The 26,290-nt window shown below is 46.0% G+C and overlaps 1 protein-coding gene across 4 annotated transcripts in view; it reads left to right on the top strand.

Annotated features, from left to right (window-relative positions):
* NPAS2 (neuronal PAS domain protein 2) overlaps positions 1 to 26,290 on the top strand; it is a 288,952-nt gene that overhangs the window by 250,267 nt on the left and 12,395 nt on the right. For 2 of the 4 annotated variants that reach the window (XM_066377215.1, XM_066377216.1), the window contains 9 exons: positions 5,893 to 6,011; positions 6,916 to 6,998; positions 7,748 to 7,854; positions 10,622 to 10,769; positions 13,202 to 13,286; positions 16,490 to 16,631; positions 17,132 to 17,241; positions 19,502 to 19,591; positions 23,471 to 23,617. In XM_066377215.1, coding sequence (XP_066233312.1) covers positions 5,893 to 6,011; positions 6,916 to 6,998; positions 7,748 to 7,854; positions 10,622 to 10,769; positions 13,202 to 13,286; positions 16,490 to 16,631; positions 17,132 to 17,241; positions 19,502 to 19,591; positions 23,471 to 23,617 — 1,031 coding nt within the window. The remainder of the gene's footprint in view (positions 1 to 5,892; positions 6,012 to 6,915; positions 6,999 to 7,747; positions 7,855 to 10,621; positions 10,770 to 13,201; positions 13,287 to 16,489; positions 16,632 to 17,131; positions 17,242 to 19,501; positions 19,592 to 23,470; positions 23,618 to 26,290) is intronic. The other 2 variants (XM_066377217.1, XM_066377218.1) reach the window with 2 other exon arrangements.

Below are 26,290 nucleotides of genomic sequence, written 5' to 3'. Positions count from 1 at the left end.
CACCTCTCCTCCTCCCCCCATGCAAAGCCCTTTCTCTGCCCCTGGCCTACTCTGTGGGCCTGTCTAGGCAGCCGCAGGTGAATCTCTGCTCTGCACTCTTATTTCAGAGTGGAGTTCAAACAAAATCATTTTATTCAGGGCTATGTTAGTCACATAATAGATTTTTTTAAAGGTTTTGAACAAATAAACCCTTCTATCTTTTTATTTCTCCACTTATCTCGAGGGGGAGCCCCTGGGCCTTTCCCCAGCTCCACTCCTCAACCCCCCCAGCCAAAGCCCTTACCTCCACCCCTCTGGCCAAGAAGAAATCTTCCCTCTATTTGAGCTCCTACCCCTCCCACTGCCTTGGATTTAAATGTGTGTCTCACTGAAATCCAGAAAGCAATGTTTCAGAAGTCACTGGTATGGTTCCAGATGGATCACCCTTTGCAAATATTCCACTCTGGGCTTTCCAGAAACACACAGCAGCGTCTGAATGAGTCCCTGCCCTCATTTCTCCTACCCACATCTAACCACACAGCCAGACTGGAAGCTCAGGTAGAGGTGAGGCCTTTCAGCTTACAGCAGCGGTTCTCAACCCCATCAGAAAATACATATTTATTATACAATACATTTTTAAATAAAATATGTATTTCTGATGGCTTTAGGCGACCCCTGTGTTTTGGTCGTTCGAGCCCCGCTGGGGTCGCGACCCACAGGTTGAGAACCGCTGGCTTACAGCACTTGACTCTGTATGTTCCCTGTTCCCTGAGATTTCTTTTGCCTCATTATCTGGCTTCCGGGCTCTTGTTTTGTTTTGTTTCCTAAGCTGAATTCATTGAGGTCCCTTGGTTAAGGGAACAAATTGCAGGCTGGCCGGAGCTGCCTGGAAATGGAACCATGAATCTGGCACAGGAAGTCCAATTCCGTCTGATCTCTCCACCACAGGCCTGCAGGGTCAGAATCAGAGTGCTCCTCGTACCTTAACAAGGAATCGTCACCTCCTTCTCCAGCAATGGCAGTGGCCATCCTGCCAGATTAGTTTGCAGAGAAATTAAGATCAGAATAAAGAACAAATTGTTACCCAGGAACGTCATCCTATCTGGCATCTCAAGGCTCATTACAATGGAGCAGTAAAGGGTGGGCACCCCATTTATCAACCACCGTCCTGACTGTCTCAGGCTGGGAGCAGAGAACGTTGGTGTGGCGTTGGTGTGGGTTATGCAATAATGGTGATAGATATGGGCACAAGATATCCACTAGGGACTCAGGGGACAACTCCCTTTCCTGAGTATACAAATAATTTGGCCCTGTCCATATTCACCATCTGGTGGATATTTAACCAATGGCGTTACAATCTCCTAGTCACCAAAACTATTCATTTTCATTAATGAATGCCAGGAGAAAGAAAAAATTTAGGACATACATTTCCCCATTAGAGTACATTTTTCAATCCAGCAAATTGCAACTGCTCCATGCTTCCCACCCCCCAGCTTTCTGGCATGGCTCCCAGCTTCTTTCCAACATCCTTCTTCCCTGTGCCGAGTAGAAGCAGCAGAAAGGAAAGAAAAACCACACTTAGCCCCACAAGTTAGGCAGTGTCCCAAGCCAAACACTGGGCAGGATGATTGTGCTGCTGCTCTCCTAAGAATCCAGTAAATGGTTGTTCAGAACACCTCAGGGAAAGCTTAGTGGGAGATGATTCCTCATAAATGTGCAGCGCATTGCTTTTCCTCAACATTCCCTCCCAAGTCTTCCAGACGCTTATCACAGATGAGATTTAGGAACTTTATTCTTCCTTTAGCAAACCTCCTCGTTGATGGTATCACACCTTTCCAAACACTGATCTGCTTTGTTTTTTTGTTATAAGAAGTGCTGAGAAAGCTATTTGTCATTCTCCTTGTGAACCATAAGTGTATTTTCCTACAGCTGTTGCAAGTCATTTATCATAAGCAGGCCATCTCTCATCAGAACATTTCATTGTTTAGGCCTGATGCCTGAACCAATACTGAGCAGAAGAGCATCAATACATCTTTCTCCATTTCCTTCTGCTCCTTGCTGTCAGCCAAGGTTTACTATCACCATCCCTACTCCTTCCTCTCTCTTTCCTATCCCTTTGGAAACTTCTCACACCATCTGAGCTCTCCCTGTCCCCACCAGTCATCCTTATTTCCTTGTTATGACTGATTTGGAACTCCCCTTTGTCATTAGATAGACTTGGAAGCCAGTGAATGCTGGGCACCAAGCAAGATGGACATTTTGATGCTATGGACAACCTTGGACTATTTTTGGAATCCCAAGAACATCAGCTCAAGGAAAAATCCTTTCAGAGTTTCTGCAGTTAGAGGCTGTGCTGAAAAGTTCAAGTGCAAAGAGAGGTCCTTGGTGACTCCGTGGGCCCTTTCAATAGGAAGACCAAAAGCAGAGCCCCATCCTGCATCTCTCCAAGCATGATGTCCCTGATGGGCACTTCCACATTTTCCACAGAATTATGATGGCTGATCTGCAACAGATCTTGCATAGGCGCCTTGCTGACCAGTGTTGATGCATCAGTAAGGCAGAGAGCTACCCTAAACACCAGGGGACCCCACTGCAAACCAGCCATGACCAGCACCTGGCTGGGCTGTGGAGGGGAAATCACCCTGGGGCCACAAGGTCTGTGCATTAGTTACTAATGAGGATCATACAATCTCTTCCAAAACTGGGCCTTAAGCTGTGGCTTGGATGTAAAATGGAAAGTTATCTCATTCAAGAGTTGTTCCATAAACACTTGCTGAGCACCTGCTGTGTGCAAGATGCCTGCTCAGAACTGAAGACAGAGAACTAGTCCCAGTTCCTGCCATGGAGAAGGCTGTCGCTTTAGCTTTGGGCAAGAGTATGCTCAATTTTAAGGAAGAGGACTTGCGGTGAGGGGAAATATAGCAAGAAATCATCACCTTTATCTCCATCAGGAGTGCGTGTGTGTGTCTGAGAGGCAGAGGAAAGCCGCCTGAGGCCAAAGATCCAACAAGATGGAGCTGCACCTGCACTGAGTGGTTTGTCCTGAGAGGCTCAGGAAGCCAGTTGTAATTAGAATTAGATACATTTTTTCTATTACTTAAATTTGAAACAACTAAATACATTTTTAATTAATGTTTCTAAACTACCTGGGGATAAGAAGTGCCTGAGAAGTTATTCTAAATAGTACTATGAAGTCCCAGGGAGCAGTTTGCCCACGTGGTGACTCTTGAGAACACACAAGAAGGCTCTCTATGAGAGTGAAAGTGATTTCAAACTTAATTGGCAAAATAGTTAAAGTAGTTTATTCCCTTTGTATCTCTCCAAGGTTTTCCCTTTGGCCTGTGTTATAACTTTGTTCCTTCATTTACTATCACCTTTGATCAAGCCCTTAGCTGCTTCAGGTTTAGGGGTAAAGGCTTGTTTAGAAGAGGCATTTGCTATGTTGGACCCCTTTGTAATAGAGCTGGCTTATCCATGCAGGCTACAAGCAATACTGTCATTTGCCTTGCAGGGCATATATTCATCTTTAAAACTGTAGAAGTTATAAAAGGGGTGATGAAACTACTTTGGGAAGCAGCCAGAACAATGGGAAGTTCTGCAGAACAACCATTTCATCGCCATGAACCACATATCTGCCCTTCACAGTCATTTGGGGCTGGTGTTGCCTATCCCACCCTCCATCTGCCCCCATATTCCTCAGGGTACACTATCCAGGAAGGCACTTACTGAAAGAGCACAGGAATTTAGTAGCAAAAAAGGATTATTCAAACAAGGCATGTGGTTCAGAGACAGATGAAAGACTTTCCCTTCAATCCTGGGAAGTCTTTGGAAGTTTGCTTGAAAGGTCTTGATATTCTGAAAGAATAGGGAGCATTTTAATAAGTTATTACCTGGCAGGTGATGTCTCTTAGATTCCAGCAGAGAGGATGTTTCATATCTGGGAAAATTTTCAGTGTCTTTTTATTTTTTTTTTCATTATGCAGGTGTTCACATCTGGTGAACCTTCCCTCATGTGAAATTATTTTCTTTTAATAATATGTTGGTTTACCCTACACATTAATTTGCAAAGATCCAAGCCAATTAATGACAGATACAAACTCCCTTGGGACCAGTCATTTTATTTTACCCACTTTATAGTTATGTTTGGAAACATTTATTAGTTATATGACTGCATTCAGAAAATATGTTTGGTAAAATGAACTTATTCATGTCTGTGAATAATACATCACATTATTGAATCACTGGGAAACCTATAAACATAAAATAAAATAGTATTGGAAAGCTAAAATCCAAAGAAAGTCTTAAAGATATCTTTTTAGAATGCATTTTGTTTTCTGATGTTGTTATATTTTCAAATCAGAAAACAACTTTTAATCTACAAGTTTAGAAATGTACAGGATATAATCAACTACATTTTAAAAGGGAAAGAGGTCACCTGACCAGGCAGTGGTGCAGTGCATAGAGCATTGGACTGGGACTCAGAGGACCCAAGTTCAAAACCCCGAGGTCACCGGCTTGAGTGCAGGCTCATTTGGCTTGAGTGTGGGCTCACCAACTTGAGAGCAGGGTCACTGGCTTGAGCAAGGGGTCACTTGCTCTGCTGTAGCCCCCAGTCAAGGCACATGTGAGAGAGCAATCAATGAACAACTAAGGAGCTGCAACAAAGAATTGATGCTTCTCATCTCTCTTCCTGTCTGTCTGTCCCTATCTGTTCCTCTCTGTGTCTCTCTTTCTGTCTCTGTCACAAAAGAATAAAATAAAAGGAAAGAGGTCATCTGGATTATCTAGGACAGTAATCCTCAACCTTGGTGGCATGTAAATCTGGGGAGCTTTTAACCTTTTAATGCTGGGCTTCACCCTAAGTTTCTGAATTAGCTGCTGTGAGTGGGGCCTCAGCAACCATGTGAAAGGTGCCAGGAGATGGGTGAGAATGTGTGTACGTGAGAAGCTGACTTTTCTCATATTTAACAGCAACCCCACCTAAAATGGCAGAATTGTTCTCTGGCATGGAAGGCAGGACAGTTCTGCACAGTCAACCTGCAGGAAGGTCTGCAGCAACCTGGAAGCTGCTACTGACACCAGGGGCCCTCCTCAGGAGGCATCTGGAGCCTGGTCTCAGCACCGTAGTGGAATGAGCCTAGATCCATCCCTGTTAGAACCTTGGACTTGGAGTCATAAGGCCTGGGTACAGGCCCTGTTCCATTATTTCTGCTCTGACTGACCTTGGTTTACGTATATGCCCTCTATCGGCATCCTCATTTTACAAATGAGGAAAGTCATACCTTCCCAGACTTGTGAGAATAAATAAGACAGTAAACAGATTTTATTCTCTTTTGTTGTGGACTTCATACCTCTGGTCACGCTGAATCCTAAGTCCATCTCCTCAGTAGTCCTGGCCAAGCCCTGGCCTCAGACTGAGCCTGAAGGAGGCATTTCTGGGCAGAAGCCCTTGAATGCCAGGTGTGCCATGCCAGTGGCATGGGGAGCCTGTGCCAAGACAAAGTTGTTTTCCTGGGTCCATCAGCATCAGAAACACCGACAGACTATGGAACTCACCCTTAAAACACCAGATATCACGAGTATTCAGGCCCTCACTGCAGAATGGAGCTGTCTTCTCATTTTGCAGAATATTTTTCCCAACATGATCTTCTATGTGGCTGTAGGATAGTGCAGATGAGGCAAGTAGTGTATCAGTGACGTGAGTTCCAGCTCTGTCTGGACCTTGAACAATTACTTCACCTGTCTATGATTCAGTTTCTGTGCAGTGGGGACAGCAGTGCCTCCTCCCCGAGTTGTTGTCAGCGGGAAACGAGATAACAGGCCGGAAGCCCTGAGCACGGTGCTGGCTCACAGTAATGCAGTCAGGTGAGCTGCTGCAGCAGACAGGCTAACCTCTGTCCCTGCCCTCCCCAGTGCCCAGCCCCTCCTGTAACGGCTTTGACAGCGCCCTTTCAAGGCCTTGCCGGGTGCCACTCAGAAAGGAGGTCTGCTTCATCGCTACTGTTCGCCTAGCGACACCACAATTCTTAAAGGCAAGTACCTGGGATAGAATTTATCCTGTTGAACTGTTATAGTCAAGTCGCATTTGCTTATATTTAATTAATTGTTTCAATGGGAAAAAACAAATTAATAAGGATGTTGTCACTGACTGAAAAAAAAAATTTCTTTAAAGTGATAGGAGGGGAGATAGAGAAACAGACTCCCATAAGCACCTCAACCGGGATCCACCCAGCAACCCTCGTCTGGGGTCAGCCACTGGCTGCAAGAGGGGAAGAGAAGTAGATGATTACTTCTCATGTGTGCCCTCACCGGGGATCGAACCCCAAACATCTGCATGCTGGGCTGATGCTCCATCCACTGAACCAACCAGCCAGGGCCACTGACTGAAAATTTTAAATATGCAGTTTCTTTACCTATGACAGCCCCACATGCTGCTCTCCTCACTCCGGCTTCCTCAGAGCATCAAGTGCTCTTCAGCCTGTGGGGACACTTCTTCAGAGCTCTGCGCCTTCCTCCCTTTCGCACCAGCGCTCATACCACTCAGGGCAGCAGAGGGAAGAACTGAGAGTCAAACTGAGGGTTGGTCTGAATTCTCACATCTGTGATTGCTTTAACGTCTATGGCCTGAATGTTGAGTTAACTTAGTCACCCAAATGCAGACAAAAAGCCATTTTCTACATGTTTACTAGACTTTGAGATAATGGAAAGGGGGTGGTGTGAAATTTTGGCTCCCGGTTATATTATATTTCCCCAACTTGTGAAATGAATTTAGTATCAGCAATACCCAAATTAGTTACAGATGATCTGTTTCAGTTCAACACAACTTGAAGACTAGCTCTAGATAATTTTATCTTCTGTTACCCACCAGGCATTCTGGAACAACCCTTAGGGTGAGCATCCGGCACCCCAGCAACACTTTTTTTCCTTCTAATACAGGAAATGTGCATAGTTGACGAACCTTTAGAGGAATTCACTTCAAGGCATAGTTTGGAATGGAAATTTTTGTTTCTGGATCACAGGTTTGTGAAAAGAAAAAGATTTGGGTTGGATTCTTTTCAACTTTTTGTTTGCATGAGCCATGCCTTCTTTTGGAGAAAAAGGTTGGGCCTGGCCCCTTTAAGGAGGACTTTCTACTAAGAGGAAAAGTGGTCCCCAGCCAAGGATGAGGTGGTTTTCCTTCTATCACCTTTGCCATATCTATGGATACATTCTGTGTTTGGGTCAGGCCATTTCCGTAGAGCCAGATGCCATGCCAAGGGACATCTTTGGGATACTACTTTGTCCCCCACCCCTGCCAGTGGAGACCCTCCCCAGCTCTCAGGAAGGCAGAAGCAGAAATGAGAGAAACTTCTCATCTTAATTCTTTCAACACCCTTTTGTCTCTTTAGCCAATCTTCTTTCTTTTGTGGCATTGTCACAAATGAAGAACTAGCAATCTTCCCTCTCTACCCTCTAATTCTCTTATTACACTTTAAAGTTAGAGCAACCCAATGTACATCTGTTTTTAATTATTCAATAGTGATAAAAGTTTGTTATTATTTGGGCCAGGTTATGCCAAGGAAACTGAGTACCTAAATGCCAAAAATACTGAGTACTTTGGAAAACACAGGCTCTTCAGTTTTAACCATTGCAAAATTACTTTCCTGTCCCTGTTCTTGAGAAGCAGGGCCTCTGTGTTGATCTTTAGAGGTGCAGACTAACCCACCGCATTGAGGTACAACCATCATAGTGAGTCCTCGCTGATAAATTACCCCATTGTCCTTGGCAGAGCCCCTCCAATCATAGGATACCTGCCTTTTGAAGTTCTGGGCACCTCGGGCTATGACTACTACCACATCGACGATCTGGAGCTCTTGGCCAGGTGCCACCAGCACCGTGAGTACTGCTCTCTGCTCTCCCCACCCAGCACCCAAGGGCACCCAGCTCTGTCCACAGAGCCCCTGACAACAAGACTCTTAGTCTGGAAGACTGCTTATTACTCGGTTTCTTTCTGAGGTGGTGAAAGGCAGAAACTGTGGGCTGAACCGAAAACACAAGGCTAGTGGTTCAAAAAGGAAAATTTATTTTAAAAGCACCTGGGTGAAAGCGAGCTGAGACCAGAAAAGGGTGTCAGCGCCCGAGAGAGGGATAGGGCAGGGTTTATATGGATAAATCAAAGGGCCTGGGGCAAAAGTGGCTGACATTGCTGCATCTGCTGGTGCCAGACAGTTTCCTTTGTTTGTGGACTGGAGCGGTGCCACAGCTCCTCAAAATTGTTTCTACCCTGACTCAACCATCCCTTATCAGCAACTGCCTGTAAGAGCAGTTTGGGCCGGGTTACCAAGTAAGCCAGTCCTTCTTCCTCCTTTGGGCCTGCATTGTTCTCGAGATGGCAGCTGAGTAGCCATTTTATCTATCAGGTGGAAGACTTCATCTTCTCTGAAATGACGCAGAGTGTGATAGAGGTCCTTGACTGGAATACCCTATGCTGTGTTTTACCTAGAATTAACTTCTCTGCCCAGCCACACCTCCAGCATCTTCCCATATCACAAGCTAGTTAATCTTACTTAAGAAATGTAAGGGGTACTGGTCATTTTTTTTTAAGTTATAAAATACAGTTTTTCAAAGACAAAATACTGAATTCACATAACTTCTGTAGCCAGCAGACATGTATTGTTCACAAGCAACAGGCCAAATAGTCAGGTAGGCCCAGGACATAAAGATGATCAGACTCTCCTTGCTATCCTGTAGGAGCAAGGTCTGATGAAAAAAGCAGAAATAGGTGAGTTTTAAGATGCTATTGGTGCATCAGAGGGGAAGTACACAGTATATTGGGGAGGCTCAGAGGAGAGTCCCTCATACAGCTGAGGCAGGGGGTCAGGAAGGCTTTCTGCCACAGAGAAGGAGAACACCTGTCCCAGGTATGGGAGGCAGGATTCCTGGTGTAGAGTAAGGAAGAACTACAGTATGTCTGGGTTCTGACTTAGCAAAAGAATTCAAGAATTAACCATTCAAAGCCATTATTTTTGGTACTAGATCCTTGCTTTGAACAGTAATATTTGTAATAACATTGACCAATGGGTCCTGATCCATGGATTGACCAGCAACACTACATCTTCAGTGATGTCTTGTCCATAGTACCTGTTATAACTTTCTCTTCTCTTCTGTCTTTGCTCAAGGAAGAACAAGCATGTGTTTTATCAGGACCCCATTAGAATTTAAGATGAATCTTTAAAACTTTAATCCCTTGCTCCTCAAAGGTGGTCCTTGAGCACCCAAGTGGTACCACAAGGAATTTGCTAGAATTGCTGACTCTCAGCTTCCCCCAACCAGACCAGTGGAATCAGATTCTCCATTTTAAAAAAAACGCCTCAAGTGCTTGGTGGTCACATGAAAACTTGAGAAGCATTGATTCCTCTGGCTGCTTCTGACCCCTCATAGAAAAAGGCCACATGAAGGGCCCTGGCTGCACTGTTCCCTTCAGTGTCTGTGGCTCAAGCATGACATGCTCACTCTATAGGCCCCTCCTTATCAGATATCACACTGTCCGAGTCTGCAGCAGCTTTTGTAGCTTTAGCCTAGTTAGGATTTTTCTTAACCATACAGAAATTCCAAGCTAAATTCTAAGCATTGAGACAATAAAACCCACATGGTTCCTCTTCCTGGGACCCACAGTCCAGATGTCTGCTATCCAAGGCTAATAGCCCAACAGCCTTCATTCTGCCCTGGGCATCTCCAGAGAAGCCCCCTAGCAACCTTAGTGTATGCCCTAGGGCTGCTGTGGGGCCTGAGGTGGAAGGATCTGTAGTTGACTGTTTTAGAGCCATGAAGACTAAGGATGAACCCCTGACTGACAGCAGCAGTCTCCATCCAGAGGATGTTGGCCATTGAGGTCTATGTTGGGTCCCCATCTTTCAGTGTCTGGCCCTTCTCTCCTGCAGCTCCAGAGACACTCCACCTGCAGCAGAAACATGAGCACCAGGAAAACCTGGGCCTCTTTCTAATTAAACCCCTAGTTTGAGAAAGTGTCAGTGTATTCCCTTATTTGAGGGATTTTTAAGCATTTGGGCATTTGGGAAAGCACGTGGTCTGTTTCTCCATGGTTTAAGACTTTATTATTGTTTTATTATTATCCTGATTATATATTTTTTTATTCAGTGAGAGGAGGGGAGGCAGAGAAACAGACTCCCCCATGTGCCCCTGCCAGGATTCACCCAGCAACCTCACTAGGGGGCAGTGCTCTGCCCATCTGCAGTGTTGCTCCATTGCTCAGTAACAGAGCTCTTCTTAGTGCCTGAGGCGGAGGCCACGGAGCCATCCTTAGCACTAGGGCCAACTAGCTCTAATCGAGCCATGGCTGCAGGAGTGGGAAAGAGAGAGTGAGGAGCGAGAGGGGGAGGGGTGGAAAAGCAGATGGGAGTTTCCCCTGTGTGCGTGCTCTAACCAGGAATCAAATCCAGGACGTCCACACACCAGGCCAACATTCTACCACTGAGCAAACCAGCCAAGGCCCTGATAGTCTCTTAAATACAACACCAACTGGAAAAATAAACAATGTTTTGATGTAGTCTTTTTGAAAGGTTATATTTTTAACAGTAACTTTTGGGGAAGATTATTTTCATGTTAGTGTTTGTTATGCACAGACTCCATTTCCTCCCAACAGTGATGCAGTTTGGCAAAGGGAAGTCATGTTGCTATCGGTTTCTGACCAAAGGGCAGCAGTGGATCTGGCTGCAGACCCACTACTATATCACCTACCACCAGTGGAACTCCAAGCCTGAGTTCATCGTGTGCACACATTCAGTGGTCAGGTATGTGGGAGCAGGGGGCGGACATGGTCTCTGACAGCTCAGTCAGAACCCTGGCCACCTCAGGGCATCACAGTTTCTAAGGACCAAGGCCCAGGCTAGGAATTCTTCTACTGACCAGAGCCATATTCTGCAATTAACAGAATGATCCCCAAAGATTAGCCCTTTTCCGGTACACAGTCTATTCCATTCCCCCGGCCCAGACTTGCTGCACGTGTTCATTTGGGCCCCTCTGAAGCCTCACAAGCTCTGTCAGGCCCAGAATGTTACTTAGTAACTTACTGCTTCACTGACTTACTGACATACAGTGTGTCCGTAAAGTCATGGTGCACTTTTGACCCGTCATAGGAAAGCATCAAAATACGATAGGAATGTGAAATCTGCACCAAATAAAAGGAAAACCCTCCCAGTTTCTGTAGGAGATTTGGCAGCATGTGCGCATGCGCATATGATGACATAACACTGTGTATACAGTGGAGCAGCCCATGGCCATGCCAGTCGAGATGTGGACGGTACAGAGCAAAGTTCAGTGTGTTCTGTGGCTCATTAAATTCGAATCCGTGACCAAAGTGCAATGTGAATATCGGTGCGTTTATAACGAAGCACCACACAGGAATAACATTACTCGGTGGGATAAGCAGTTGAAGGAAACTGGCAGTTTGGTGGAGAAACCCCGTTCTGGTAGGACATCAGTCAGTGATGAGTCTGTAGAGGCTATATGGGATAGCTACCTAAGGAGCCCTAAAAAATCTGTGCGTGAGCCCACATTGAACTGCACTGAATAGGTATGAAACTGGGAGAGTTTTCCTTTTATTTGGTGCAGATTTCACATTTCTATCATCTTTTGTTGCTTTCCTGTGACCGGTCAAAAGTGCACCATGACTTTACAGACACACTGTATTTTTCCCTTCAGCTCCGTCCATCCCTAAGCTTTCCATTGTTGCTGTTTTGAGAAGAAAATTAAATTTTTCCTCTAAATAACTCAAACACATAGCCCCCTTTATTTTTAATGCTTTAAAAACCCCTGCTAGCAACTGAGGCTGTATTGGGAAAAGAGCCAGGAGGCCAGTGGGCAGGGGATTCTTGCAGTTCCTAGGGGCCTCTAGGGACCAGGACCAAGAGGGAGCAGGACTTCCAACAGAGGTGACACATCTAGCACTGCACAGACGCTGCCTGTGTAGGGCCACAGTTCCCAAAGGTACAGGAGAAATGTCATTATTTTCCACCTGACTATAGAAATGTTAAGAACATAAATTAGTTTTAAATTGATCTAGAGAAGGGCACTTGAAGAAAGAAAAAAAAAAAAAGGTTAGATAGACACATATATCTATGCTGCATTTGTGTGTATACATAGTAGATAGATAGATGATGGCTAATGGAGGGATGATAAATACATGAACAAAATAAAATGCACATATACTGCAATTTATATCTACACATACAGATGATAAGTAGGTAGGTAAACAGTTAGATATACAAATACGTGCACATAAATAGTAGTCAACCAGTCACTCTTTAGCAAGTTAGGGAGAGAGGAGAGAAGAGGAATGGTAGTTTTCTTGGCCACAAACCTGCTCTTCACTTGCTTGCCTGCTCTCAGACTTAATCTGTGCTTCCTAGCCCACCATCGGGCCCTTCAGTAGCCAGTGGTTTCTGAGTCCATGGCGAGTCCCATCCACTGTTACCAACTTGGGCCTTTGCCAGAGGGTCCTTGTGCCCCAGGGAAGACTAGACATCAATACCTTGTTCTTCAGACCATGTCCTTGACCCTGCTCTTCCTCTCCAACATCCACTTCCCAAATCTTAAAAAGAAACTCTCAGAGAAAGTAAGGGGTGAACTGAGTGAACAAATCAGGTAACAAGCATACTGGAGATCCTAGAGCCACTGTCCCCTCCCAAGGTCCTTGCCCAGCCTGCATCTCCACAAAGACCATAACTGAGTCTCTACATTGAATTGATTTACCCACAGTATTTAAAAAGGGGATCTATACACAAATCAGCAGTCTGAGTTTGGCTAGTTCTATGTTTGTTTGAGAGAAAACTTTCTGAATATTTTAATTACTAAAAATGTTGTGTGTCATTTCTTCATAGGCATAGACTAAACCAACTAGCTTTTAAGAAAGGTTTTTTATTATTTTAAGGTTGAGGTTTATCCTATACTATAGATGAAAATGTGTTTAGGCAATTATGTTTGAAGATTTGTGGGGGTGGGGGCGATAAGTAAAGCAGAAGGATGATAATCTGGATGTCACATTAGCAGTCACTGCAGTGGAATTTACTGCACAGAACGAAACTCCCTTCTCAGACAAACACCAAGACCAGTCCTCATCGTGGTGACTCTTCTGAAAGTGTATGTAGGGACCATGCAGCCTGCTTTGCTGTTGTCATCCTGGACTGCCCCATATCCAGCTGTGGTCTCTTGGTTTCCTAATTAGTTATTCGGATGTCCAGGTGAAAAGGAAGCAGGAGCTGGCTTTGGAAGACCCGCCATCCAAGGCCATCCACCCTTCAGCACTAAAGGTATGCTGATCCCTGCCAGGTGGGTTATTATAAAAATAATAATAATAACAACAACAACAGCAGGTCTTGCCTTAAGAGCTCTTGCTGTGTTCCCAGCACTACTGTTCAGTGTGTTTCCAGGGATCCGCATGTACCCTCATAGTGTCCCCGTGAGGTGGTTGCTGTTTTTGTCCTTGGCCCACGTTCTTCAGATGAGGCACAGAAGCAAAAGAAGGTCAGTTAACATGCCTGAAGGCACCAAGGGTTAGACCTTGCAGAGCTGAAAACAGCCTCTGGGTCCAAAACACAGTTTGGTGACTTTCTGGCCTTATGAGAATGGTTATAAGGTGTCTACTTTGTCTCTCTCCCACAGAAAAAAAGCTGGGGGGTTAGTCCATCATCCCACTGAGGCATGGACTAATTTAAGGACCCCTGTCCCTCCCTAAACCTCACTGTTGCTACACTGCCTCCAAAATTCACACACCTTCCAGGTGCACTTTCTGTCTCTGCCCAGGGTCTTAGTTAACAGCCATGCTGAAGCCAGCTTCATGTCAAGGAGATCTCCTACTGAGAAGTACTTCCTTTATGAAGGGGGATCTCCATCCTGTCCCCCGGCCAAGCTCCCAGGTCCCCTCTTGCTGGGCTTCCCCCATCACTACAATTTGCAAGTGGACCAGAACCTTATTCCTCAAAGACCATTCTTCAAGCAGACACAAATGTCGGAAGAAAGAAAGAAAAAACCAGAAAGGGAGTGAGTGCTGCATTTCATTAAAACAAAGATGCTATCAACTACAAGGTCCACCACTATTTTAACTCCCATTAAGAAAAAAAATTCTGCCAGTCAATCTATGAAATAAGGATTTCTTTCATCAGTTAAAGAACTTATCTTGATTTTAAATATGTCAGAATGTCTTAGAGTTGTACAAATATGGCTCAAGTTTGAGGCTGCCCAGTGACTTAGAACCCAGAGTCTTTGGCCAAGGCTGACACAGTAATAGTACAACAAAGGCATTCATGGTTCGTTCAGGACTGAGTAGAGTGGAAAGAGAAATCTCCTTTAAAGACCAGACAGGCCTGACCTGTGGTGGCACAGTGGATAAAGCATTGACCTGGAATGCTGAGGTCGCTGGTTCAAAACCCTGGGCTTGCCTGGTCAAGGCACATATGGGAGTTGATGCTTCCTGCTCCTCCCCCTTCTCTCTCTCTTCTCTCTCTCCTCTCTCTCTAAAAATGAATAAATTAAAAAATAAATAAATAAATAAATAAAGACCAGACAGCAGCTAACATCTTTGCAGAGCTTCCTTGCTGGCGGCTGGTTGGAGTGCCGTAAGGGATGATTCACCACAGGCACCCGGATATGACACACTTGCCATTGTTTATGGGAATGTTTATTAGCCAGCTGTCACATGACGCATCATGTGTCCTGTCTAAGAATGGAATTAAACTGTTCATAAGCAAATGTTAGACACATCATCCATCACAGTTAAAGAACACGCTTAATCTATGTCTTCTAGTATAAAAGTCATTATTGGATTTCTGATCCTTTAGGAATCCTAGAACCCAATGGAACTTCTTCTTATAAACATGCACATATGTATAAATACACAAATACAAGCTCAGGTGCCAGGTGATGAGGTCCATTTTAAAGGAAAAGCTCCAGGACAATGCTTTTCAAACCATCAGTGGTAATGGACCAGTTCTGGGGATTTTTTGTTTTGATTTGTTTGGCTTGTTTGTTTGTTTTTAGCAGAGTGGGTAGAGATAAACAGGAAGGGAAAGATGAGAAGCATCAACTCATAATTGTGGCACCTTAGTTGTTCATTGATTGCTTCTCATACATGCCTTGACTGGGGGGCTACAGCCAAATCAGTGACCTCTTGCTCAAGCCAGAGACCTTGGGCTTCAAGTCAGGGACCATGGGGTCATGTCTATAATCCCATTCTCAAGCTGGTGAACGTGTGCTCAAGCCAGATGAGCCCAGGCTCAAGCCAGCGACTTCGGGATTTTGAACCTGGGTTCTCAGCATCCCAGGCCAATGCTCTATCCACTGCGCCACTACCTGGTCAGGCTGGACCAGTTGGTTGCTTTAATGTCGAATCTGTCACTAACTGCTGTTTTTTTGTAAATGGCAGATTCGTGTGCTTGCATGAGAAGTGTGGTGATGTCAAATGGCTATAAAAGTTTCTCTACTGAATCTCACTTTCTGTACTTACTTCTCTGAAGACCAGGAGCACACAGTTCACAAATGACCCTGGGCCAGGGAATTCCCTCTAAGGCATCTGATCAAGGGGAAACTCTATGACTAAGAAGCCAGCCTCAAAATTGACATTTAGCCTAGCCAGGCACATCCCATAATTCCATTATACATGAAGGCCTGTAGATCATGTTAATTGTTTGGGGCCTACCCAAGCTCATGCATAGCATCCACTCTTGCTGGCGCCATGACTCAAGAGACAGAATAGACATGTAGACTCACAGGGGTTTAATACCTGAGACCAGTGCACATGACCACTCTGTCCACATAGCCCAGTGGATGCCAGGAGTTTCACCATCCTTCTAACACTAGGTAGGAACATGGCTCAGGAGAATCATTACCATTTTTCTTCTTTACCTTAAAATTTATTCTACCCAGTTCCATATACCTAAGACACCTATGTCTTGCAGGTTGGAAAGATGGCTCCTTTGTACTGGAAAGTCACAGCTGCTTTCTTGTCACGCTGCATTTGAGCCAGTATCAGTTATGATCTAGGAGTCAAAGAATAGGGAACCGTTGGCCCTTTGCCCCTTCTGCACTGGGAGGTGCCCAGAGGGTCTGAAAGCATATATTTCATTAGAGTGTTAATAATCCTGTTCTATTGCAACCTTATTTCTAGAATCTGCCTCTTTCCCTCTTCTGGGAAAGTCAAGATTCTAGGCCATGAAATGACAACTTCAAGGAAAAAATAAAATGCAAAATCATTTACTAAAATCTAAAAAGTTAAGATACAAGGTGAGAAAGTATAATTACTGCTGCTTATAGGCTACAAGGCTCTCAAAGATTATATTTATAGAGATGTATAGATATTTCACCCAAATGGATTTGATATTATCCCCAAATAACTTTACAGGATGTCTCTCAACAGCCTGTACATTTTTCTACATATTTAGTGGAGGACTAAAGCCACATAATTCACTTTGATTATATTGATGCTAAAATGTGGCCAATGTGTGTTTGTGTGTTTCAGGACAAGGGCTCAAGCCTGGAACCTCAGCAGCACTTTAATGCACTTGATGTGGGCACCTCAGGCCTTCACACAGATCACTCACCATCAGCGTCCTCAAGAAGTTCCTGTAAATCCTCACACACGGCCATGTCAGAACCCACCTGTGAGTGCAAGACTGTGGATGGGCAGAGTGGTGGGTGCTCTGTCAGTGGGGTTGGGGGGAGTCCTATGAAGGACCCAGGCCTTCGGAGCACAAGTGCACACTGTCACACTCCTGTTCCCTTCCCACAGGCTTCCTGCCTTCCACCTCTGTGCGACCTGGCCGCTCTACTGCCACCAAAGCAGAGCAGATGGAGCACAAGTAGCCTGCAGGTCCAATAACCCAGCTAACTTTTAATAACTCTGGCAAGCTGTGTGCTCAAGCAGGTGTCTGAAGCAAGCACTAGATGTGAAGTTTGGGGATGGTCTGCTGTCACTTGCCTGTTCTTGGGCCAGGGTGAAGGCTGGCACACCTTTATGGCTCTAGAATCCACTTAATTCCTGCTAGACTTCCTTTATCAGAGGTTGCACTTTCTTCATACACACCAGGATCATTGTCCCCTCTTGATAAGAAAGATTTTAAGGACATGTGAATTAGGAAGGTGATCTTTTCTTTTCTTCCAGCCACTCTTACCAAGCTGATGGCAGAGGCTAGCACCAGGGCTGTGTCAAGATTGGCTACCCTGCCCCAAGAGCTCCCTGTTGCAGGGCTCAGCCAGGCAGCCATGATGCCGGTATGTATGCGACCCCAGACTTCACAACCAGGGCATGCTGCACCGTGCCAGGCCTACAAAGGCACCAATGGAATGCTGCACCTGCTTGGAGAACCATTCTACTCAGAGACTGAGAGTGTGAGGCAGCCGGTAGGGGTGGGAAGCTAAATGATTTGATTGGCAACTAATTTTTTTTTGTTTTGATTGGCAACTAATTTTTTTGGGGTTTTTTTTTTAACTTTTTTCCTTGAAAGAGAGAAAGAGGAAGGGAGGAAGAGGAAGGGGGAGAGAGAGAGAGAGAGGGAAACATCAACTTGTTGTTCTACTTAGTTCCATTTACTTGTGTGCTCATTGGTTGATTCTCAGGGATCACACTGGTGACATTGGCATGCTGGGATGACACTCTATCCACTGAGCCACCCAACCAGGGCTGATTGTCAATTAATTTTGAACATTTTCATGCCAAAATTAACATGGACATATATTCCTAAAATGAAAACTCTGAGTGAGTTTTACAGATAAAGCTCAGAATTTCAAACCAGGGATCACACCCCTGGAACCTGTTTTGGGTCTCATTTTCCTTCAGTGAAAATGTTTGAAAAGCTTGATAATCAACAAAAATGTACCACTATATGTACGAGGCAGTGTCCTTGATAGGTTCCAGACCTCTCCAGAACGTCAGGCAGTGAGTGGCCTCTTAGAAAGCATACGGACTGCAAAACCACTGATGTATAATACTCCAGTGAGTGGCTGCCATGTGACAGAACACAGCAAACTCAGAGACATCAAGCCACAGTCATACTCCATGTTCACAGGTTCTGGGTCAGGAATTCAGAAAGGGCACCAGCCAGAACTGGGAATCCCATCTCAGAAGTGTCTGCACTCACATGTCCAGCACCTACCTGTGCTGGGATGATTGAAGGCTGGGCCCAGTTGAGACTTTCCACCATTGACTTGCACGGTCCTCTCCATGCTTCAGGCATCTTCTGGCCCGCTGACTGAACTCCAAGAGGCAATGTCAAGAGAGAGCTTTTTCCAGGCGCCGGGCAGAAGCTGCCTAGCCTTTCCTGACCCAGCCTTGAAGTTCCACAGTGTCACCTCTGACACACCTCTTAACTTCTTGGATCAAAGCAGTCACTCACTCACCCAGAGAGGTACACAGACCTCTGCCTCTAGATAGAAGTGTCAAAAACTTTAGGGGCCACATTTAGACAGTTGCCAAATACCCATACCCATCTCTTGCTGACATTTTAGAGATGGGAGTCAATGTGCCACCTTCCTGCTTGCCACCACCATGATGATTATGTACACACTGCTTGAAAAGCATAGAATCTGACCAAGACCACTTCTGTTTACTCCATCCACCCTAAGGAGAGTGTGTAGCTGCTGCAACTGCCATTCTACTCATGTGTAGCTGTCCAGTACAACTCTTCCTGCCACCAGTGCCAGCAAATGTGTCCTGCTCCCTCCCAGCTGTGCAGGGGCACACAGCTGGAAGAACCAAAACCAGTCTTTGGTTAGCCTGTTCCTGGGATTTCTCCTGCTGTTAACACCCCCCGCCCCATGTTGTCCTGACAGCACTTTCCATTCAAGCTGGTTTTTATAGTCCCTAGGGACTGGCAGCAGTTTGGGAATAAATTCAGAAGAATCCTTTTACTTTTCTTTTAAAAACTCAGACTGTGACACTGAGGGTTTCATTTCTTTTTTTACACATTTTTCTGACTACACAGCCAATGATCAGAGGACAAGGTCTGTCACTCACCTGTCTTCCCAGTATATTCCAAGCAGAGTCTGGCAAATTGCACCAGAATTCACTGCCCAAATGAGTTCATGGGCATAGGTGTGCATAGCATGTCTGTCCATTTGCATTAGTGTTAGCAGAGAGGGTAAAGACCACATGCAGAGCCCACACTGCTTATCTGTACAACCCCATCCAATCTACTCAGTGATGCTAAGAGTGTATCAATTTGGGAGATAAGCAACCAAATCTACCAAGAACATGGGGAGGGGTGGGAAGTGGCACTGAGCGGCCGAGCTCCAGCAGGTGGCAGCAGCTTTGCAGGGCACACTCTGGTGGAAGGCAGCACATACCCTGAGTGACCCCAGGAACTTGCTCAAGGACCACCGGCACCCTGCACCAGCCTGTTCTCCAACCTTTTCCCAAGAAACATGCACCTATACCTTCCAGCGAGTACAGAGAGGCCTCCTTTAAGCCAGAAAACCCTGTCACTCTGTAACGGCCCTGAAGCAGTGTGTGTGAACAGACCCCTCTCTTCCATAGGCTCCTCTGCCTGTTCCATCATCCTGTGACCTCGCACAGCAGCTTCTGCCTCAGACCATTTTGCAAAACCCATCTGCCCCCATAGCACAGGTGAGTCTGAGACTGGGGCGAAGGGGATTCTGGTGGTGGAACTTCCCCAATACAGAATGTGTGGTGTTGTCTTGAGTGTGTGGGTCAGTGGTACTGATGTGTATCATGCACTGAGGTACCAAAGCAAGGCCCCAACATAGGGACAGTTTCTCCCAGTGTACAGGTAGGGCATGCTGAGCTACAGACTGTTCCTACACCATCTTCTCCATCATTCTCTCTGTTCTTTCTTTCAGTGTCTGTTTCTCTGTCTTTTAAATAATCTATGTTCATCTCTCTGCCACTTTTTGTGTTCTTCTCATTTTCTTATGACTTCAAATTGACCCTGATATTTTAGAATAGCTCTTAATTAGGTCAAGTGTCATAGGAACACTCTGAAAGGCTCTAAAAGCTGTGAGTCCAGTACAATAAATATCATATTAATTTGAAGGGGGGAGGGTGGCCCTGGCTTTGCTGGCTTCCTTGTTTCAACCACGTGCATTGGATCTGTCCATGAGCATGTGTAAGGGAGGGAGAGGTGCATATAACACAGCCCTTGTTTTTTTGACTGAAGTTAAGTGAAAGTTGGGCATATAAAGAGGGAAACCACCATGGAAAGGCATGTGTTTTTATAGAACCAGAAAAAAAAAATACCCTGCCTAGGCAAGTCTGATGTGGCTTCCCAGAAGAGGTAACATCTGAACTGGGCCTGGAAGGATGGGTAGGATGTTGCCAGATGGAGGGGTAGCAGATGAGCAGGGAGGAGGGACCCAGGTATGTACTTCAGCAGGGAATTTTGAAAATGCCACACATGCTTGAGGTCAGGCCAGATGTTGAACACGTGCCCCATTAGCAGTGGTTACAAATGTTCCTGGAAAAAGAAAGACATGTGCTAGGACATGCCTCTTCCCAGAGTCAGGTTTGAGTAAAGATGTAGAAGCTACTCCTCCAGAGTCTACTAATAAAATAGTCTACATTCAGCCTCATGATGGAAAAAAATATAGAATTTTTTTATGTTCAAATTTCCAGGCACATTTGGAGATGAAATTAGTACCTTTTTCAATCTAAAGGCCCTTGAAATGAGAATTCCTTTAACTTCTGGGTCTTGCATAGACAAGAAGTTCTTTGTTTTATTTTTTATTTTTTTATTTTTTTTATTTAGTGAAAGGAGGGGAGGCAGAGACAGACTCCCACATGTGCCCTGACTGGGATCCACCTGGCAGTCTACGAGGGGGCAATGCTCTGCTCATCTGGGACATTGCTCTGTTGCTCAGCAACAGAGCTCTTTTTAGCACCTGAGGTGGAGGCCATGGAGCCATCCTCAGTACCCAGGGCCAATTTGCTCCAATTGAGCCATGTCTTCAGGAGAGGAAGAGAGAGAGAGAAGCGAGAGGGGGAGGGGTAGAGAAGCAGATGGGCACTTCTCATGTGTACCCTGACTGGGGCTCAAACCTGGAATGTCCACATGCTGGACCAACACTCTACCAAGTTTTATAATAAATATGTAATAGATGGGCCCTGGCCGGTTGGCTCAGTGGTAGAGCATCGGCCTGGTGTGCAGGAGTCCCGGGTTCGATTCCCAGCCAGGTCACACAGAAGAGGCATCCATCTGCTTATCCACCCCTCCCCCTCTCCTTCCTCTCTGTCTCTCTCTTCCCCTCCAGCAGCCGAGGCTCCATTGGAGCAAAGTTTGCCCGGGCGCTGAGGATGGCTCTGTGGCCTCTGCCTCAGGTGCTAGAATGGCTCTGGCTGCAACAGAGCAACGCCCCAGATGGGCAGAGCATCGCCCCCTGGTGGGCATGCTGGGTGGATCCCAGTCGGGCACATGCGGGAGTCTGTCTGACTGCCTCCCCGTTTCCAGCTTCAGAAAAATACAAAATATATATATATGTAATAGATGGTTAAGGCCCTTTGGGAATTCTACCTTTTCATCTCTTGAACCTCATTTTAATTAATAGTAACAGTTCTTAGTCTGGTGGGTATATTATACTTAATCATAACTATATTCTTGAAGACATTCTTGTGTGAGGCTAACACAAGATGTCAGGACAGACATTTCTCTTACCTACCCCATGTACAATGAGTTTTCCAGCTTTCTCTCTCTTTTTTCCCTCACTGAGTTTATTGCTGCAGAACTTTGTCAGGAAAGAAGGAAAAAACAATCAAAAATCTGGAAATGGGAAATGGTTACCTGGGAAGTGGTGGTTTTGCTTCATACCATGTTTCTGAAATGCCTGTAAGTTAGAGTAGATCTCTTTATCATAAAGATCTCTTTATCAAATGTATCATGATCATGAACATGATGTTTGGGTATCAGGAATGCCCTGAAAAAATGAGACTCCTACTAGAGGTAATGCTTAGGAAGTGCTGTGCCGACCCCCAGGAGGATTGCCTCGCCTCCTCAACCTAGAAAGTTGCCACTGCCCATGGCAGGAGTACCCCTGAGTCTGTTCTGACTTACTTACCACAGAAGCTTTTGTTTTGTTTTATAAATTAAGCATCTGATCTAGCTTGTTATCTTTCTCATTGAAATTCTCTTTCAAAATTTCAGCTGAGTGTTTTGATTACTTATATTTTCTGGTGAAGATTGTTGTGATACAGCTGGTCTAGCATAAGTATTTTTATCTTCTTTTTCCAAGCAAGAGGAAGGGAGATAGAAAGAGAGACTCCCACATGCATGCCAACCGGGATCCACCCAGCAACCCCCATCTGGGGCCAATGCTCTGCCCATCTGGGACCATGCTCGCAACCAAGCCATTTTTAGCACCTGAGGTAGAGGCTCCACAGAGCCATCTTTAGCACCTAGGGCCATTGTGCTCAAACCAATTGAGCCATGGCTATGGGAGGGGAAGAAGGAGAAAGGGAAAAAAGAGAGGAGTAAAGCAGGTGGTCGCCTCTCCTGTGTGCCCTGACCTGGAATCAAACCCAGGACATCTACATGCTGGGCCAACTCACTATCACTGAGTCAACCATCCAGGGCTGCATGGGTATTTTTAAAGTCACCTCCCATTCATTATCCCCCCCCCATCCCCATGGGCTTTGTGTCAGAATAGATAGGTGGCAACAAGGAGCAGAGACCACCTGCAAAATTTTTCTAAAGCCAACCTCTGTCCCAGAAAGGAACTGAGGGGTGAAAGGAAAGGGAGACAGTGGTCTTGGCAAAGAAGTCTCAAGGGGTGGTAAAGAAGTCTCAGTGTCCCTCCTACAAGGTCACCCTCTGCCAGTTAACCTCATGGTGGAAGTTAGGTGATTATATTTCCTGCTGCTTTGTTCCTTTATTGCACAGATTTCTAAGAAATGCATAGCAACGAGTGAGCCTAGTGGAGGAAGGAAGGGTGACTCCCTTGGCCCCAGGCTGGCTGGTTGGAGAGCAGGAGTCTAGTGACATGTACCATCACATTCAATCTCACTGGGGAGTGGTCACAGAGGAGCCTTGCTCTCCAGGATCAGATTCAGGAAATGAAGGATGGGACCCAAAAGTGCCTGTGAAGCTGTCATGTGAAAATCCTTGTGCCATAGATGAGAGGAAAGAAGGGTAGGAAGGCAGTTGTCTGACACTCTACTCTTGGCATTCATCTCCCAAGCCATATCTGAAATATCAGTTTGTAAGCAATGTTTGCAAACACTTCTCACATTTCTGTGGCCCTTCCAGACGACAATGTAAAAAAATTAGGCCTGCAGATTCTGGTTAGTCTGAGAAAAGGTTCCAAGGGGAACCCTGGGACACCCAACCCTGACCCATAGCCTCTGCTCTGGCTGTGGGTTGCTCATCAGGGACTCTGAAAAGAGTGGAGAAGAGACAGAAATGAAAACGGGCAGGACTACTCAGAACAGCAGCAACCTCTGTCCATGAGGCAGAAATAATTCTTTCATCTGGTTATGTTTTCTGACTCCACCTTGAAGTTTCCAGCACAGGTCAGCATGTTCCAGACCATCAAAGACCAGCTGGAGCAGCAGACGCGGATCCTGCAGGCCAACATCCGGTGGCAGCAGGAGGAGCTGCACAAGATCCAGGAGCAGCTCTGCCTGGTCCAGCACTCCAGCGTGCAGGTGACACCCTGCCGGGCCAGCAGTCCAGTGCAGCCCTGTCCTCCCCGCTCCATGATGGGCAGGCAGGACTTGCTCCCCAGTCCCTCTGTATGGCCTGAACGAGCCACTGAAGCATATTGAAATTTCCATGGGAGATTCATGAACACTACCTCTTCGGTTCCCGCTCCAGGCCAAATGTGGAGTTCGCATGGCATCCTTTCCACTCTCTCTTCTCTCTGTTGGGCACATATTTGTTACCTCACCTGCACTTTCATTCACAAGTTTAAAGGTGGGTCACCCTGTATTCTGTGGGGCTGTGAACTCCACCCCTTGCAGCCCCACATCCCTCGCATTGGCCCCGGCTATCTGATGTGGGGCAGCTGGGCTTCTGCTTCCTCCCACTCAGAGCAGAAGTGGGGCCTGGGAAAGATGATGTCTGCACCCTGCTGGGCACAGCAGAGGGATCTGAGATTGGAGGGAAGGCCCCTGGCACCTCCAGGCCACCCCATTTGTGGCCTGCCAGTGGGGGTGTGCTGCAAGCTCTGACAGCAGCAGCTTTTAAGTGTGACCCCCAGTTGTCACCTTCTCAGAATCCTTCTGAGAGTTTCATCTTGGAGGGAAAAGGTTATATATTGGATCGATTTCAAGGATAACTTATTTTACCACGTACCACCTATGTAATTCCAGGACTGTTTTCTTTCCAAAGTGCATTTTTTTTTTTACCCAACCTTTAATTGTACATGTATTTAGCAAACCTGGGCATCTGCCCTGAGAGCTCAGCCTCTGAACCCCCTTGAGAGAGACAGAAGGAAGCAGAATAGATCCCTGGTGGAAATGGCTGGAGCGGTGTCCCTGCCCATCCCCCTCCTGTCCACACGGACCCTCCACTGGCACACAGCTCTGAAAAGGCAGTGACACCCTCTGTAGGCAGGCTCTGTGCAGGCGTCACACTGAGGTTAACACACAGTGGTGTGGAGTTACTGGGCAGCAGGGGGATGCTTGGGCCAGGCCATTCTGTTTCCCTGGGCTCCCCAGAGCTGTCCTGCACAGCCCTCTGTGCCCAGGGCTGGCTTCTCAAAGAGGCCAGAGCTCAGCAAGAGTCTCACCTCCTGCCCACTGTCACCAGGCCTGCTGTGTACCTGTGCTGAACTTTGCTAAGAAAGCACAATTCCCTCTGGAGCCCTGCTGCTCCCCTCGGCCCCACCTCTTCAGGGACAGCTGTGAAACTGAGGAGGGAAAAGCCTGCACCTTTTACATGAAAAGAAGAAATGGAATCACTGAGCTGTCTAAGTTTCTTTTTACTTATTCTTTCCTAGCTGTAATCTTTTCTCACCAATCCAGGGTCCAATTGGTAGAACTTGTCTGACCTTCAATTATTTGAATGAAATTTTTACACTAACGGGAAGGGAGAAATTTAGCCAGAAACTGCTGAAAGCAAGGTAGAAGTATGACCATCCTCCTCAGAGCCCAGACGTTTCTATTTCCTGCCTTCCAATGTTAAGGCCTTATTCTAAAATAACAGGCAACACAAGGTTATGTCTTTCCGTCCTTAGTATGAAGAATTATTCCTTTTCTTCCTCATGATCAGTGCATTTTATTAACCCCAAAAGTACCTATGGCAATGAATGCCGGGTTCTTAAGGGAGAACAGAAAAATTAAGCCCTCGGACTCTGTCTCGGGTGCGTTCCTTCTCTGTGTTAATTCCTGCAACATTATCCACAGATAATCAACCAGAAAGCACTTCCCCCAGCAGTCTGCCTTCTTGTATTTTTGCAAGTTAAGAGACTGAAAGAAGTACCATCCAAAATATTTAACCAAAGTTAAATACTTGTTTAGGGGGGAGGAAAAAAAACTATATGATTCAGTCATAAAGAAAAACAAGTAAAAATTACTCCTTCCCCCCAAAATGTGGGGGGACAAATTAATAGCAAAACATTGATCATTATTAAAGCCTAATGAATGAATCATTGCCCAAATTTCCAAGTGCATTTGGTGCTTTGTTCTTGAAAATTAGAAGTATATTTTTTTCTCTGATAACTTTTCCACTTGAATTAGGAAACTTTTTCTCATGCTTGGTGTTTTAAGAAGACACAAACTCCCCCTTTGTTGTGGAGGAAGCAGAGGTCTGCCCACAGGCCCTCATCCTGACAGCAAACTTTCCTACTTCACTCCTTGTCTCAGAGTTTTTGCTGAGACTTCCTAAGTATGATTTTAAAAAAAAGATTGGGCCTGGCCGGTTGGCTCAGTGGTAGAGCGTTGGCCTGGCGTGTGGGAGTCCCGGGTTCGAATCCCGGCCAGGGCACACAGAAGAAGCGCCCATCTGCTTCTCCACTCCTCCCCCTCTCCTTCCTCTCTGTCTCTCTCTTCCCCTCCCACAGCCAAGGCTCCATTGGAGCAAGGTTTGCCCAGGCGCTGAGGATGACTCTGTGGCCTCTGCCTCAGGCACTAGAATGGCCCTGGTTGCAGCAGAGCAATGCCCCAGATGGGCAGAGCATCGCCCCCTGGTGGGCATGCCAGGTGGATCCTGGTCGAGCGCATGCGGGAGTCTGTCTGACTGCCTCCCCATTTCCAACCTCAGAAAAATTAAAAAAATTAAAAAGATTGTGTCATGAGGACAAGGCATGCTCAGGTAGTCTGGAGAAGGTCCCTAGGAAGGGCTGCTGCCCTTGCAGTCCCAGGAAGGATGCCTCTCCT

The sequence above is a fragment of the Saccopteryx leptura genome, chromosome 3, assembly GCF_036850995.1.
Source record: "Saccopteryx leptura isolate mSacLep1 chromosome 3, mSacLep1_pri_phased_curated, whole genome shotgun sequence".
Lineage (NCBI taxonomy): Eukaryota > Metazoa > Chordata > Mammalia > Chiroptera > Emballonuridae > Saccopteryx > Saccopteryx leptura.
This window is presented reverse-complemented; position numbering and strand designations above follow the sequence as displayed.